The sequence below is a fragment of the Lynx canadensis genome, chromosome D1 (assembly GCF_007474595.2).
Source record: "Lynx canadensis isolate LIC74 chromosome D1, mLynCan4.pri.v2, whole genome shotgun sequence".
In the NCBI taxonomy this organism is placed as follows: Eukaryota; Metazoa; Chordata; class Mammalia; order Carnivora; family Felidae; genus Lynx; species Lynx canadensis.
In genome coordinates, this window is record NC_044312.2 from 111,204,757 (window position 1) to 111,220,048 (window position 15,292).

Genomic DNA, 15,292 nt, shown 5'->3' on the forward strand with positions numbered 1-15,292 from the left:
ATTTGTTGCAAATGATCAGCCATAGTTTAAACCCAGGGCGGCGGTAGCAGCAGCATCTGCAGCATCTGGGGACTTGTTGAGATGCAGAATCTCTGGCCTGACCCCAGATTTCCTGAGTCCGAATCTGAGACTGCCCTTTAACAGGACCCCTAGGTGTCTCCGGTGCCCGTGGGAATCAGGGAAGCGCTGGCTTAAACCTCGCAGACGTCAGAGGCCGGCACGTTTGTCGACAGCAGCTTCTGCTTGCCGAGGTGCCCGTGCGGTCCAGCTCCGGAAGCAGGCCTTTGTCATTGACTCCTCACAGCCAGTTTGCTCGGTGAGGACACGGAGGTTTGGAGAGGGGGATCTGCTTTCCCAAGGCTTCGGGGCCAGCCCGTAGCCGAGCGGGCCTTGGAATCCAGGTCCGTCTGGGTGCCTAAGAGTCCGAACGAGGCTTGGGAGGAAAAGCTGTTTATTTGATGAAAGCAAGTGGTTGTAGGCGGTTCACACCGAACCACAGTTGAGCCCCTGTTGAATATATTCTGCCAGCAGCGCCCCAGAAAATTCTGCAGAAGGTCTGATGTGTTTGTCATACCTCTTAGAAATGATTTGACCACATCACCGTATGGTTCCTATGTCACAGACAGGGTGACACCTTTTCTCCCAGAAACCGCGTCACTGCTTAACTGCTTTGAAAAAAAGGTACCAAGGCCCAGATTTTGCCTCTAAGAAGGAAGGTTATTTTGATAATTGCAGAGGACCTGTAGTTAAAGTGGTTGATCTGAGATGAATAGGTTTATGGCCTTTGGTCCTATTTTGTGCATATAAGATGGTAGTTTTCACTGGTGTTGTCAGTTCTGGGGAAGACCGAGAACAGCCGAGTCCGTCTATGGCAAGTTGACAGGTGACTCCCCAGCGACCCGCCAACCTAACCTTCAGTTCTTTGGGAGAAAACCCAACCCTCTTACTCCAACTTCTAAAACAACTCTAGGGTTTGGAAGAAAGATGACAGGTAGTTAGGTTTTATTCACCATTCCCTTCTTTGTCTCCTGATAACAGCCCATGACATGGTTTACTGTGAGAAATTGTATCCCCTGACCTTTTCTAATGTTTATTTTTGAGAGAGAACGTGTTGCGCACGCGTGAGTGAGAGAGGGACAGAGGATCCAAAGTGAGTTCTGGGCTGAAAGCAGAGAGCCTGATGCGGGGCTCGAACGCACACCAGTCGTGAGATCGTGACCTGAGCTGAAGTTGGACGCTTAACTGACCGAGCCACCCAGGTGCCCCAGAAATTGTATTCCCTTTTATTCCTAAATCCTAGTAAGGATTTAAAACTATATGTGTGTTAACTAAAAATTAGCTGTTGAAGTGCCAGCTCCTTTCAGTTTTTCTGAGTATCCTAGTTGTATTTTTGAAAGGACTCCATTGTACTGCAGGGCCCTGGCGGTTGAACTTTGTATGTAACTATCAGTTCATACCTAGTTTGTTTCTACCTCACAGGGCATAAGTAGAAGCTAGGGGAACTGATTTACTGATGCCATTCGTTTCCAGTCAGTTTGCTGCTTGACCAAAAGGTAAAATACATAATGTTTGCTTAAGAAGTCTACTGTGGTTTTATTTTATTTTTAAGTTTGTAGCATACCCAGTCTAAAGAAAATGCACTGTGGAAATGCATATTTCAGAGTGTTCCGATTTTAAAAAATGCTCTTCTAATTCAGGATGGTGGAAAACGAAAGGACTCAGGCATTTTAAAACAGTTGCTTAAGCATTCCTGTTCCCTTGCTTAAGTAAGTATAGGAAGACAAGAAGTCACAGGCTTGGGGATTAGAGGAGCTGGGAGGTCAGGGAGGGAGGGCACCCTGTCAGAGCACACAGACCAGCGTGTGATGGCACGTCGTAACACCGCCCAGGGCAGGCTCTGAGGTTGGCAGGTGTCTTTCTCCCACGTGGTGATTTGGGGACGGAGGCGTCTTCCATTTTTTGGCTCTGCCATCCCTTAGAGCCCTTCTTGTCTTCGGCATCCAGCCAGGTGCAGAGGAGAGTGCGTGGAGATTTTTATGGTTCATGGCACGTGGGGGACGACGTTGTCGTGCGCTTATCCCTACCTGCCCGAGAAGTCGGGGAAGGAGAACGGGTATCTAGCCAGTCTCGCCCCACACCGTGTGGCCGCCCCCAGCCGAGTGGGCTGCGAGGGCCCGGGTGGCGTCCGTGCGGGCTCAGAGATGCTGGAGAGGAAAGTTAGCGTTGGTGGGAACCTGACTTCCCCGTGAGCGAGGGATGCTAAACTTCTCCTGTAAAGGGCCAGGTAGTAAATATTTTAGGCTTTGCGGACCACATTTGCTCTCTGCCACACATTCTTCTCTTTTCCTAAAACAACCCTTTAAAAATATTGAAACCGTTCTTAGCATGCAGGCTGTGGGCCGGATTTGGTCTGTGGGCCGTAACTTGCCAATTCCTGCTTTTACTTCGTCATGACTAATTATCAGTCTTCTTTATAAATCCAGTATTTAATGAGTTACCTTCATAAGGTTGAAATTTGGGGAGTCCATTTTTACTTGGATTAGCTGGATATGACTATATTCTGATCCATAATTAAGGAGTGTGCCTTTATCTGTGTCTGTGGACGTTTATAGTTTCCACTTGATGGACGTGAGTGTGTGTCTTGTTTATAATTAGCCAATCGTAAGGTCTTGGTAATCAGCTTTGCTTTTTTGTGATTGATTTCTTAGTATTCTTCATTTTACCTCGCCTTTCTGTATGGGATTACAAAAAATAAAAAAGACATACTACTTTAAATGAGAACTAATCTTTCAAAAAAAGACTTAAGGCTAAATTAGTAACGATATCCAGTTTTCTGACTTCAGGTGGAGAGACTGTTCTGTTAGATGATCAGAAATTTGGTTTACAGACCAAAATAAGCACAAACTCATCTGATGTCAGTGGAGCGTTGGAAAGTATTTGAATACACCTGTAGCTCTTCAGTCAGTGACTTCACTAAAGTACTTATAATAAGTAAAGTGAACTCTTCTTTCAATTTGTAGACATCCCGGGATCGAACTTTCCATGATCAACTGTGAGGCCAAGGTGTACTGACATGGATGGTTACTTTTTTTGGCCTTCTGTAAGGTGCCTTTGCTCCGTGAGCCGAACGAGAGCTCCATTATCTGTCCCAAGTGCCCGTATCTGCCCTTCAGGAACAGTGCAGATTAATACGTGCTCGGAGCCCGAACACGGCCTGGGACTTGTGTGCTGGGGCTGTGCGAGAACACAGCTGTTTTCGTGCCCGTACACTTCGGTTCCAAGTATGAGGCAGAGCGGTAGAGTGTACAGGTTTTAGGATTTGTGGTTCAAACTCCCGGATGAATGAGCCGTGTTGCTCCGGCAGAAGCTTGGTAGACGGTGCTGACGGCGTTACCCTGGGGAGCTTCCTTCTTTCCTCCTTTGCAGTTAGCTTTTGCTGTCGTTTTGTCTTTTTTCACGTTGTCAATTTTATTAGGGCAAAACGGCCTAATAACGCCTTTTCTGTTTGCCATTTTCCACAGTCTGAAAACCAGAAAAGCATTTATGGTTTTATTGATTTCCACCATCTTTTCCCCCGAAGTTCCTTACTAGGATACATCACCTTTGCCCTGTTTCCTTTGTAATTGGCTTAGTAGCAGAAGTAGGTTGCTCTTGTGTTTGAAGTATCCGTTTCTGTCCTTCGCTGGCAAGGGTTATAGTCGCAGCGAGCGCTCCGCCCCGCTCCTGGTCCTGGAGCAGAGAGGTCACTCGCTGGTGTGGCATGGGGGCAGTTGCCGACCATGCTGGGAGTTGTGACGCTGCCCTTTCAGTGTGTTCTGTGACGTCTTCTGTACATAATGGGAGGTGGCGATGCCTTATTCTTGTGCCGTCCCCTGAGCTTCGTGGTGAACGTGTCCCCGTGCAGGTGCCCCACCGCCGCTCTGCTTTCCGTGAACTGTCAGGGTAGCCCCTCTGCCCACTGTGTCTTCCTCGTGCTGCTGACTGGTGTGAGCTTATGTATAGTGCCTTTTGAAACATAAAGAATTTTTTTTTTAAGCAGGGACAACTTTTATAACATCATATTTCATAATCTTCCCTAAAACCTGTTCCCTTAAGGAGTCTTTTTTTTTTTTTTTAAAGATTCCTTAAGACTGCTTATATTTTAAACTCCCATGATCGTCCATTTAATAGTCAAGTCACATGAAGTGGGTGTACTTTTCCACGTCCCTGAGTAACCTGCCATGGTGCACAGTCTTCTGTGCCTGGATCGATCGGTGTGACTGGCTGTGTAACTAAAACTTGCCCTCCGTGATCTCTGATTTAAAAAATTTTTTGGACGGATGTGCCTGAAAATACTAAATACTCCTACCTGATCTAACATGGATGATTTAGCAAAAATAAGTAGTTCTCAGAATGTCATGTGTGCTATACATAGGTTGTGACCTTTGCAGCTGCCTGCCTTCTACCTAGGCTCTTCCAGCACAGGATTTTGCACGCGCGGGCGTGGAGATTAACGTGCTTTTCAGCGATCACGGTAACAGGGGCCACTGCCCTTGGTGGGTGGTAGAGCCGCAGTTGATCGGTAGGTTTGGCTTTGTCGGTGGGGGGCGGGGAGGGGTGTTACAGGAAGTAAGTGTGTGTCTCACCAAACCCCGGCTCCGGAATTCTGCAGTGAGCATCTTGGACCCACAAGAATGACTTCTGAATAGTCCTGACCCTAATCAGGACTTTTGTTTGGTGCTGTCATCTTGTCATGCGTTGCTCAAAAGTGGCATTTGAGAGCGTCCTGTTGTGGCAGCTGCAGATTACATAGTGACTCTGTGTTTCCTGTTTCCAGTTGTAACCAGTGAGGACCTCGTGTGACTCTGCAGATGGCCGTGCCCTCGCTGTTGAGGAGGGGAGGGGGGAGTATATATGTGGCACGGTCAGTGTCAGATGGGTTTCCTAATAGCTGAGGGTGGCTCGTTTCCCTAATTCCTTAGCAACTAGCTTCCTCTTGTGTAGTTTCTTTGTGAAGAATGACACGGATCTGATCGTTTTAGGACTCTCAGCTGTGAAAGTGCTGCTTGGTGGTGGTTATTTACTTAATTCTTTCATACTCCGAAGAATGCCGGACACTTTGGTCAAGTACTAGTCACTTGTTGCTGGAAGGTACTACCTCAGTGTCTGAATGTGCGCTTCCCCCGTAAGAGAGGGTTTACTTTCTTCCTTTCCCAGCATTACATTCTTAGCAAAGTATGGATGGCTTCATATTGCAGGTTGACATCATCCCAAGCTTTAGCGTTCTTTCAGCATTTTTAAATCAAAATTTTTTGTTTTCAATAAAAATATTTTCTTTTCTGAGAAGGAAAAGCCCTGCGAATTTTACTTATTTAGACAAGTACCTTATAGGCTCGATATGAAACTTACTGTACTTATGTGATGCAAGTTAGCATTTTAGACTGTGAAACTAAGCTGAAATTTGAAAAGTTAATATGTAAAGTTGAAATTTTATTTGAAATACTCTCTGCGTTTTGTTTAGACCAGCATGTTTTGGAAATTTGATCTTCATTCATCATCCCACATAGACACACTTCTAGAAAGAGAAGATGTAACACTGAAGGAGTTAATGGATGAGGAAGATGTTTTACAGGAATGTAAAGCTCAGAACCGCAAACTTATAGAGTTTCTGTTAAAAGCAGAATGTCTCGAAGATTTAGTCTCATTCATTATAGAAGAACCACCTCAAGACATGGATGAAAAGATCAGATACAAGTAAGAAAATTCAATCTTCTCTTTAGGGTGGGACTGAAGTGAAGTGGGGTAGAATCTTATCCTTGTCCAGCAATTCCCCAGGGCCGTCGTAGACCATTTAGAGTGTTAAGATGGTCAAGAGTGACAGACTCGGTGGAGCATGTAATCCATTCTAGAACCAAGTCCAGTGAAATCATAGGGTTTTAAAAAGGAGTGTTCTAAATTGCAGTCAGAAGGCTTTGTGGCAGGGCAACGTGCTTTGTCAACAGTGATGAAGTTTCTTAAAATAGTAAGACGATTCAAGTAAGTATTTTCTCTTCTTTGCAAGTAGGAAGCTAGAGACTACGTGACACCCCGAGATCATATGGCAGATCTAAGCCAGAGCTTGGGTTATGAAGACCGTTACTGATCAAATAAATTCTGACCTTCGTTAACTTCAGGGAACAGGGTCTTGGTGAACGTGAGCGGAGCTAAATTTAACTAGCTAGCGCCTTGGACCACCGTGGCGAGTTCACGTGCTCATCACTAGTTTCATCTGCTTACGGCAGAGCAGTAGTGCGCCGGGGTCCTTTATCCCTGTGTCTTGACCGCACTTGGACTGCACACTCCTACCGACTCCTGGTGAGCACTCCGTGTGTATTTAAAGTACCTAGGTCTCAGGGAGCTGTCCCTCCATGTCCAACTGTGTTGAAAGATTTGACTCCGTACCCCCCCACACCCGCCCCCCAAAATAGGGCGGATTCGGGAACAAAAAGTCCTTGATTCTGCATTAAATAAACTTAACGGAACAGGAGGAATTAAGGCTTTTAGTAGATCCTTCTTTGCCCTTTCTCCCCCAGTCTGTTCTTCTTTTCAGATACCTTTTTATTTCTTTCTGGGGAGAATTTTGCTGTCAGAGAAATAGTACTTACTAATGCCTTCAAGTTGCTAGCGACTTGGACCTTCAAGGAGGTGAGGTTATGTTCTCTGCCGGCCATTAAGATTGACAGTTAGCATTGGTGACAGCCTCTACTCAGGTCAGTGCCCCGAAAAGGAAGAGGAAAGAAATTTCGCAGCAGGAGCACTGGTGTACTCGCATCCCCCGGAAGCCGTTTTGGAATTCCCTTCACGGTGAACAGCCCGCACGTGTGGGTGCCGCTCGTCCGGGGTTGTCCTGGCAGGAGCCAGTGCGCTGCGGGCTTCGCGCCCAGCCCGCCTGGGAGGGGTGTCGACCTCCCCTCTTGGAACGCTTGAGCCAGAGGGCTTACCCTGCTGGGTCGGTTTCCTCACCTGCTGAACGAAGCTAATACCTCTGTGACTGGGAAGAGCAGGCACAGCACGTCTTCCAGAAGGTGCTTAGTTCACCGAAAAGTAGTCACGGCTTCTGTGGTACCGCCATGCTGGCGTTCTTTTGTGTTCCCTTTGAGGTTGCGAGAGCAGCCGTGCCTCCCTGGCCACGTGGCCTTCCGGATGGCACCGTCTTGAGGGAGCTTGACTTGAGCTGGGCAGGTGAGTTCTCCGCTGTAGTTCTGGCCTGGGAGGAGCCACGGGCTGTGTGTAAGGTACACAGTACACACAGCTAGATGCGCAGCGGGGTGTTTCAGATGGGACCTGAAAGCTCTTGGGGGTTAAGGTCGACTTAGAGTCATCTCGGGAAATTTAGACTGTTGTTTTATAGAGTCTGGGTGATGGAGTGATTTCTGTGTTTTGTGAACCTCATCACTGTATTAGTCACACATGTGGATTGAAGTCATCACTGTTCTAAGCTGATGATCATACACAAGGTGTTAAAGGTTTGTCATTCTGTGCTAACCTTTTTAATTTTAATGACAGATACCTCCGTCCTAAACTATTTAGCAGAAATTTGATCCAGCAGAACTTTAACCCTCGGTTCCTAAGTAGTATAATAAATTCTAAAGCTAAGGTGCTGTTGTTTGGGCCAAGGTTCCCGCAGAGGGGCTGGGGCAAGAGGAGACCAGGAGGGGCTGCCGCCCTGAAGGCCAAGGGAAGCCAGGCTTCGGGAAAGAGAGATGGGACAAGTGGGTCGGGGCCGCTGCGCACAGGCCCCGTGACCGTTGGTGTCCGCGGCACAGAGCACGTGGGCCCCGGCAGCGTGGGTTCTCTGGAGGGGCGGAGGGGAGAGCCCGGCCGGGAGCTCTCTGAGGAGGAACTGGCGGCAAAGCAGAGACAGCTCTTCTGGCTAGTTTCCCTGGAAAGGAGCAGAGAGAGCAAGTGGGCGCTGCGGGCAGATAGGAGTCAGGAGAGGTGTGCTGGTGGTGTCCTCCCCGGTGGGAGAAGTAGTGGGGGGTTTCTGTGCCGGTGAGGCCGTGTGCAGTCCAGTGGGAAATGACGGGGCAGAGGGAGGGAGCCATCCAGGGACGTGCTATGCCTAAGCAGGCGGGAGGCCGTGTGGTCAGAAGGACAAGGGGAGGGAGGCTTTAGGAGCAGAGTCGGCCCTGGGGATGGGGAGGAGGAAGGAGCCCAGATGCAGGTGGGGGTGTAGCTACAGAGGAATCGGGGGGTCAGAGCCTGTGCTGGGGCCGGGGTGGGGGGGAGGGTGGCGCTTGCCGCAGGGTGGGATGGCGGGGGTCTTGGGGTGTTTTAGAAGCTCGTTTAATGTTTGAGAGGTAGGGAAGGGGAGAGAGAGAGGACCCCAGCCTGTCCAGAACCAGGACCTTGAGCTTTTCGTATAGTGCCCAGGCCCATACGTGTGCCTCTTTATCTAGGTCGTGTGTCTCAGTCACTGTGCAAAAACAGGTGAAAAATTCATTGAAAAAAGTTTTTAAATGCCTGTGGCCTCTTCGGGACCTCGTGTGTCAGAATTTGGAGAATACCCGCTACACGTTTGGTTTGCAGCCACGGTTGAGGCCACTACCTTTTACCGGTCCTTTATTTGCCAGCAATTTCAAATTGGGGTAATCGAGACAATGTTCCCCCAACATCGTCCCCCAGTGTTCCCGTAGTAGCATTTCGGAAGTTTTGTAAAGTGGAAAATATAGAGGAATACAAACAGTTAGCTTTTGTTTATTCCGGGCCTCCTTCCCAGTGTTTCGTATGTCATATCCTTCCACGTGAGGTAAATGCTGTTATCTTAATTTTGCAGACTTGGAAACTGAGGCCCAGGGAGGCTAAGGAACTTGCCCAAGGTCATGCAGCTTGTAAGTGGTAGAGATGGGAGTCTGAACCTAGGCGGTGCGACTCCAGAAGCTGCACCTGCACCCCGTGCATGATCCTGCCCCTGGCACAACGGTGACTTTATGTTGTGGCGTCTTTGAGCCCGTATGTTCCACAGAGTAGGAGAGAGAGACTTTAATTTGAGCCACAGAAGAGAGCTGTTTGATAATATGATCTTGATGCCCACACGCCTTCCGGTTCTGTTGTCTGTCTTTTCCCTACAAAGGTTCTTCTGGGGACACTCTTCTTGTCCTGTTCCGCCTTCCGACCTCACCCCAGACCCTCGCAGAGGCTGCAGCTTTCTGGTCTGCCAGGGGCCTCGCAGCAGGCAGCCCTGGGGCGCCTCGAGGGGTGTGTTGTGTGTTCTAGACGGCAGTCCTCCCTCTTTCTTGTCCTACAGCCACTTGTGGCTGTCCTGTCACCTCCCTATCCTGGTCAGCCTTTGACTTGCCACTCTAGAGGACTAGTCGGTTCTGGATCCTGGCTGCTTGACGGGGCGGAGTAAGAGCAGAGGAGTGAGCTTGTGGCTAGAACGGCCGTGGCGTCTCCATTTGTTGCCATTGAAAACAGACGGGAAACTGTGGTAAAAGGAGTGAGTGGAGAAAACGGATCAGCTGTCTGGTTTTCAGAGAGAGAGAGAGAGTGCTCTGGTGGGCAGAGGCAAGCATGCTTTCGGGGTGCAGGTGTTTCCAGGGCCGTAGGGTCTGCGGAGAGGTCTGCGTCCCACAGCAGTGAGGTCTGACGGGGGCTGATCCTGGACCACCTTGCAAGGCTGGCTTGGAGAGCTCTTTTCCCGTATGTCGTTTCTCCGCTTGGGTAGCTAGCTCAGGCTGACATCCTCCTCTCCGCTTCCCTATGTTAGAAGATTTGTTCTCTTAAGATGTGACATGGACTGGACACTTGGTAAGCGCCCCCAAAACAGCTTTCTGGTACCATTTGCAAGCCATGTGAAAATAGGCGTGGCCGGTCTCGGAACCTGCATGTGTCTTGAGCGAGTACTTACGAGGTGCTGTGTGCGGGGCAGTTTCCTGGACACCAGCGTCCCCCGTGGTCGTCCTACACGCCGGGCCACTTCCCACGTCAGAGCAGGCTGCTCAGGGCTGCAGCCCGAGGCTCTTGGCTGCCGCATCTCGCCAGGCCTGTCCTGTGGGAGAAGGCCCACGCCCTGCGGCGTGGCCTCCCCAGGCTCCCGAGCCCCGGCTGTGCTCTGGTTTTGTTGGGGAAAACGTGTCCTGTTACAGCTTGCTTTAGAAGTAATTTTTGAGACACGGTAGAAAATTCACTTTCATCTACAGGTTGGACACAATGGATTGACATGCTCTTCTAATTCCCAAAGGTGATTTTGTTTTTCACAAAATTTTAGGAAGCCTTTCTGATTTGTGTTTTTACTTTATGTCATGAAACTGTTAATACAGATGATGATACAAGTGTCCTGTTCTTCTAGGTACCCAAATATATCTTGTGAGTTGCTCACTTCTGATGTCTCCCAGATGAATGATAGACTGGGAGAAGATGAGTCCTTGCTAATGAAATTATATAGCTTCCTCCTAAACGATTCCCCCTTGAACCCACTACTTGCCAGTTTCTTCAGCAAGGTGCTAAGTATTCTTATCAGCAGAAAACCAGAACAGGTAAATATTATTTTCCAAAAGGTAAGTATTAGGGCTGATCATCCCCCTGAGATGATCCCCCAGTCATTTTGTTGCTTCAGTGTTCTGAGTGTGCCGTAAGTCCAGGTTCTGTAGAGGAAGAGTATACTTGAAATATACTGACTTACCACCGATTCACACGTTAATGAGCGTGTTCCCACTTGACATGTTCTTTTCCCAGTGCCCCACAGCTCCGTTATTTGGTTTACTTTGGTTTCCTCTTTTGACATATTTGGAGCACGAGAATGTGGGGTGTCCATCTGCGAAGGTAGCGAGCGGCGTGGCTCCTACCAAGTGGTTGAAGGGTCGTAGTGACTCTGGCAAAGTAAATTTTTAATTATCATTATTATTTATTTACTTTTTGCATTCCCCTAATGATGAGCACAACAGATGAGGCTTTAAATCAAAAAGCTTTTCTAGAAGTGTAATTGATGAGTAGTTTATGCCAATGGTCTGATTCCACTCAAAAACTTCAGTGTTTAGCGTGAGACGTCTCTGTTCAGACTGCTGTTCCTGTCCAGTAGTGCTGGGGGCAGAAATTCCTACGTTACTGTTGTGGCAGGAACCTCCCCCTCCCGTCCCCCCTCCCCAAACCCTCACGTCTGTTTTGTTCCTAAACAATTCAGATCCGCGTGGGAAATTTGTATTCTAAGGATCTGTGGCATGTGTAGTGGTTCTCAAAGTAGGGTTCCGGGACATGAGTGCCACCTGAGAATTTGTTAGAAATGCAAGTTCTAACCACCTCACACCTAATGGATCAGACACTCTGGGGGTGGGGCCCAGCGATCTGGGATTTTTAATAAGCCTTCTTGGATGACTCTGATGACAATTTGAGAATCACAGCTGTGGTGGATATTGGTGTGAAAAAGGACGTGCTTACCAGGAGATTACGATCCGCTTACGGAAACACGCACCCAAGGAGCCACGAGGGCCTCGACGCTCAAGTACAGACAGATCTGCCAGAGAGCAGCGAGCAAGGGTGTGATGCCCGGGTGCAGTTGGTCCAGCCGGCCGGGCCTGGCCTCCTTCCTGATGGAAAACAGGCTCCGTGACCCGTCCTTGCTGTCAGCAGAGGGTTGAAGCTATTTTAGGCCCAGTCCGTCCGTCCGTCTGTGCCAAGGCAGAGTTTAGAAAGACGGGGTTGTTCTTTTCACGTTCTTAATTAAGCAGCATTACCCTCCTAAATGAGTTGGGATTGAAGTTCTCTTTTCTTAGAGAGTGAATCCCCAGTCACGGTCACTGTAACCCAGGTTGTCTTTCCCTGGTCTGCCTGCTGGGGAGAAGTGACAGCGCTGCTGGGTCTTATCCCATCAGCCCCAGTTACTCCTGGTCCTTTCGGATGGTTGTAGCCATTATCGAAACAGGTCTTTACACCTTCGTCGTGCCTTTTCTTTTCCCTCTGTGCTGGGGGAGTCCGAACCCCCGGGTCCCGGTTCTCACCAGACCTTCACTGTAGAGCCAGAACGCGCTGGAAGCTTTCTGGGACTCAGCATTTGCACGGCCTTCCAGGTCAGACCTCTCTGTGCAGAGGTGACGGCACGTGCCGATTAAACACTGAGAGACGGGCCTGGCCGCTCTGTTGTTTGTTGTGCTTCTTGGCTTAGGACTCTGAGTGGAGTCGCCCCTGCTCTTCTCGCTGTAGGAAGAGCTCAAACCTAGCGCCTCTCTCTCCCGTTGGGAGCTAAGAGTGTGAACGAAGGTGTCCCATCACATGATACGTTATTCGGAAGGGGCTGTGCAGCTGCAGGTGACGAAAAGCACGTCGACTCCGTCTGGCTTAACCGACGCGGACGTGCGTTCGCTCACGGGGCGGGAAGTCGAGCCGTGGGACGCCTTCCGCGTCGGGGGCTCGCACGTCAGGAGTGTCCTCCTCCGTCTAGGACGTGTTGCCGTCCTGGCTCTGCTGGCCACGGCACCGGCTGCAGTTCGTGCCTCGGGGCCCCACGTCCGGCGCCTTGCCACTGAACCCTGCAGTATGTGGGGCACATCTGACGTTTTCCTCTTTGCTCCTCTCCTCGTGCTTTTAAAAACCGTGTGACTCAGCTGTGAGTGGATGAACTTCTTGAAGGTTTGTGTTACAACGTGTCTAGAGAAGCAACGTATGATGGTTAGTCCTGCACTTGTGCCCGGTGGTGTGGAGCAGTTTCCGTCATCCCTGACTCTCGGGCTTCTCCACGTGGGACAGTGGCAGGATTGTGGCTTTTGTGGCATACAGATCGAAGTTTAAACCTCAGGGCAGCCACGGTTTGGCCCTAGCGACATACTGAACTGGTCTGCGCCTCGGTTTCCTCATCTGTAACGCCGAGTGGGGCAGCCTCGCCTCGAGGGCTCTCGAGAGGTTTCGGTGAGATTAGCGGCCGCCACACTGGTCGTGTTGCTTCTGGGACTTGTGAAGGGACCCCGGGTGGCTCCGGACAGAAGGCGCAGCAGGGTGTGCAGGACAGAACCAGCTCCCTCTTCTGGCACAGAAGAGAGACCCAGGTGGCCTCTGGGTGTTTCCACGTCCCTTCTGTGCAGCTGCCCGTCCCTCCCTCACCCCTCCCTGTGGGAACCCGGTCAGGTGAACCCAGATGAAACCCAGATGTGATGTTTCTCTAGCAGGTCACTTAGCCACTTAGACTGACGTAGAAATGCTTTTTGCTTTGAATTTTTTTTCTTAACTTGCTGGAGTCTAATTAGGATTTTGAATATTCTGCATTTCCGTGCAAAGTCTAATGGATTTATATTTATGTCCATAAACTGTTAAATGGTATATTCTCATGCTCATTATTAGGGTATTAAATTCTTTATCCTTATTCTTTGAAAGTTAGTTAACGACAGTGAACAGAAAAAGACTCTGTTATGATGTGTTTATATTAAGGAATGCGTGATACTTGGGGAGATTTTTTTCCTAAGGGGTTTGCGTACCGTAACAGCCAGCAGCTCTCCGGTTTTATGTCTGATGACTGACTCCATGTCTGCCAGTCCTCGGCGGAAGGTGGTGGTGGGCTCTGAGGGGGCGGGTCCGGGGGTCAGGGCGGGGTAGGACCTAAAGTTGACAGTTCTGCCCATTTCCATGTCTTTCAGTTTCGGTTTGTTCTCCTCTAGATCGTGGATTTCTTAAAGAAGAAACGTGATTTTGTAGACCTTATTATAAAGCACATAGGAACTTCGGCCATCATGGATTTGTTGCTCAGGCTCCTGACATGCATCGAGCCTCCGCAGCCCAGGCAGGATGTTCTGAATGTGAGTAGAATCATGACCCCCCGCACCGGGGCTGCTGGGAGCTGGGAGCCCGGAGGGATTCCAGGAGGTTGGGAGAGGAGAGTTGTCTGGGAAACCGGGGCAGGGGTGAGGGGTGGGGGGAGAGGGCAGGGGGAGGAAGGAAGGTTGTTCGTAGGAAGAGATTCAGGTTTTGCAGGATTGGTTTTCCGGGTGTGCACATCTGTAGGTGCCTGGGATGCTTTGGGAGGGGCTCTCCAGCCTTTGCCGGTTTGTTTCTCGGCGGGATGGGTCGAGGATGGGTCTTAGAGCTGCCCTGGTGCGAGCGGAAGGTTGGGAGTGAGAAATCTCGGCGTCACTCTTGAGACCGTGGCCACCCTGCAGGGTCTGGCCGCAAGGACACGTGTGGCTGTTTCCAGGAAATCCGTCTTCACAAGTAACTTTCTTCTTGTGGGTAGTTAGGAGCGTGGGATAAGTGGGAGAATGGAGATTGATTTTCAAAAGCATACATTTTAGAATTCTGGTAGGTGATGATTTTCGGATCCGTGTGCCTCTTGAAGAGCTTTCTTAAGTGGAATTTGGGTGGAACGAGTAACTTAAAGATGAAGTTCCTCACGGGCTCTTATCTTTGCCTGTTCTTCTTGTCTTCTGGCTCCTCCTCTCTCATTCTCTTCACTGCCTTCTTCCAGAACCTTCCCCAGTCCATTCCATCCTTAATACTCCACTTTGAACCTTAGCACTTACTTGTTTCTTTGAAGTCCGTTTTGTTGGCAATGCCTTTCTTATTTTACATACGTATGTATATATATACGTATGTATGTATGTATTTTGAGAGAGAGCTCACGCAAACGGGGGGAAGGGTAGAGGGAGAGGGAGACACAAAATCCGAAGCAGGCTTCAGGCTCTGAACTGACAGCACAGAGCCCTTTGCGGGGCTCGAACTCACAGACTGTGAGATCATGACCTGAGCTGAAGTCGGACGCCTAACTGACCGAGCCACCCAGGCGTCCCGGAGTATTAAGTGCTTCTTAATGGATGTGGGGCAGGTTAGCTCACAGTCCTCAGTTTCCCTCCTTTTCCCTGGGTGGTCAGGACCCTCCGCCCCGTCCCCTCAGACATCACCCGGGAGCTCAGCTCTACCCCCCCCCCCCCCCCCCCCGCCCTGCTGAATCAAAGTCTGCGCTTGAGCAAGACACCCAGGAGGGGGATTCACGTCCCCGTTTTAAAACTGGTCTTAAAATGTGAAGTGGGACCTCTAGCTGTGTGCCCTCTGGTAGCTTCGTGTGCAATTTCCTTTGGGCACCGCCCTCCTTGAGGACCAGACAGCTGGGCCTTCAGCAAAGTGTGTTTGATTTCTTGCCACCCGGCGCCACGCCTCCCCCCTTCTCCTTTAACCTTTGGGTTTCGCTCGTTTGGGGGTTGTTTTTGTTTTTGTGTGTCCTTTCGCGGTTGCGAGTGCTTTGTTTGTTACGGTGTTCCTGTCCGTGCGCAACTAATACTCCACTAGCTGACTTGTGATTTATTCTTCCTCACTCCTTTCCTCTTCCTGTTGGCAGTCCCAGCAGTACCTCACGTGT

At 49.8% G+C, this 15,292-nt stretch overlaps 1 protein-coding gene across 23 annotated transcripts in view; it reads left to right on the forward strand.

Moving 5' to 3' along the window:
- PPP6R3 (protein phosphatase 6 regulatory subunit 3) overlaps positions 1–15,292 on the forward strand; it is a 139,363-nt gene that overhangs the window by 63,806 nt on the left and 60,265 nt on the right. For 22 of the 23 annotated variants that reach the window (XM_032594939.1, XM_032594938.1, XM_032594940.1 and 19 more), the window contains 3 exons: positions 5,501–5,733; positions 10,310–10,496; positions 13,602–13,739. In XM_032594939.1, coding sequence (XP_032450830.1) covers positions 5,507–5,733; positions 10,310–10,496; positions 13,602–13,739 — 552 coding nt within the window. In that variant the 5' untranslated portion in view covers positions 5,501–5,506. Of the gene's footprint in view, positions 1–190; positions 317–5,500; positions 5,734–10,309; positions 10,497–13,601; positions 13,740–15,292 lie in introns of those variants that run through there. The other variant, XM_030331558.1, reaches the window with a different exon arrangement.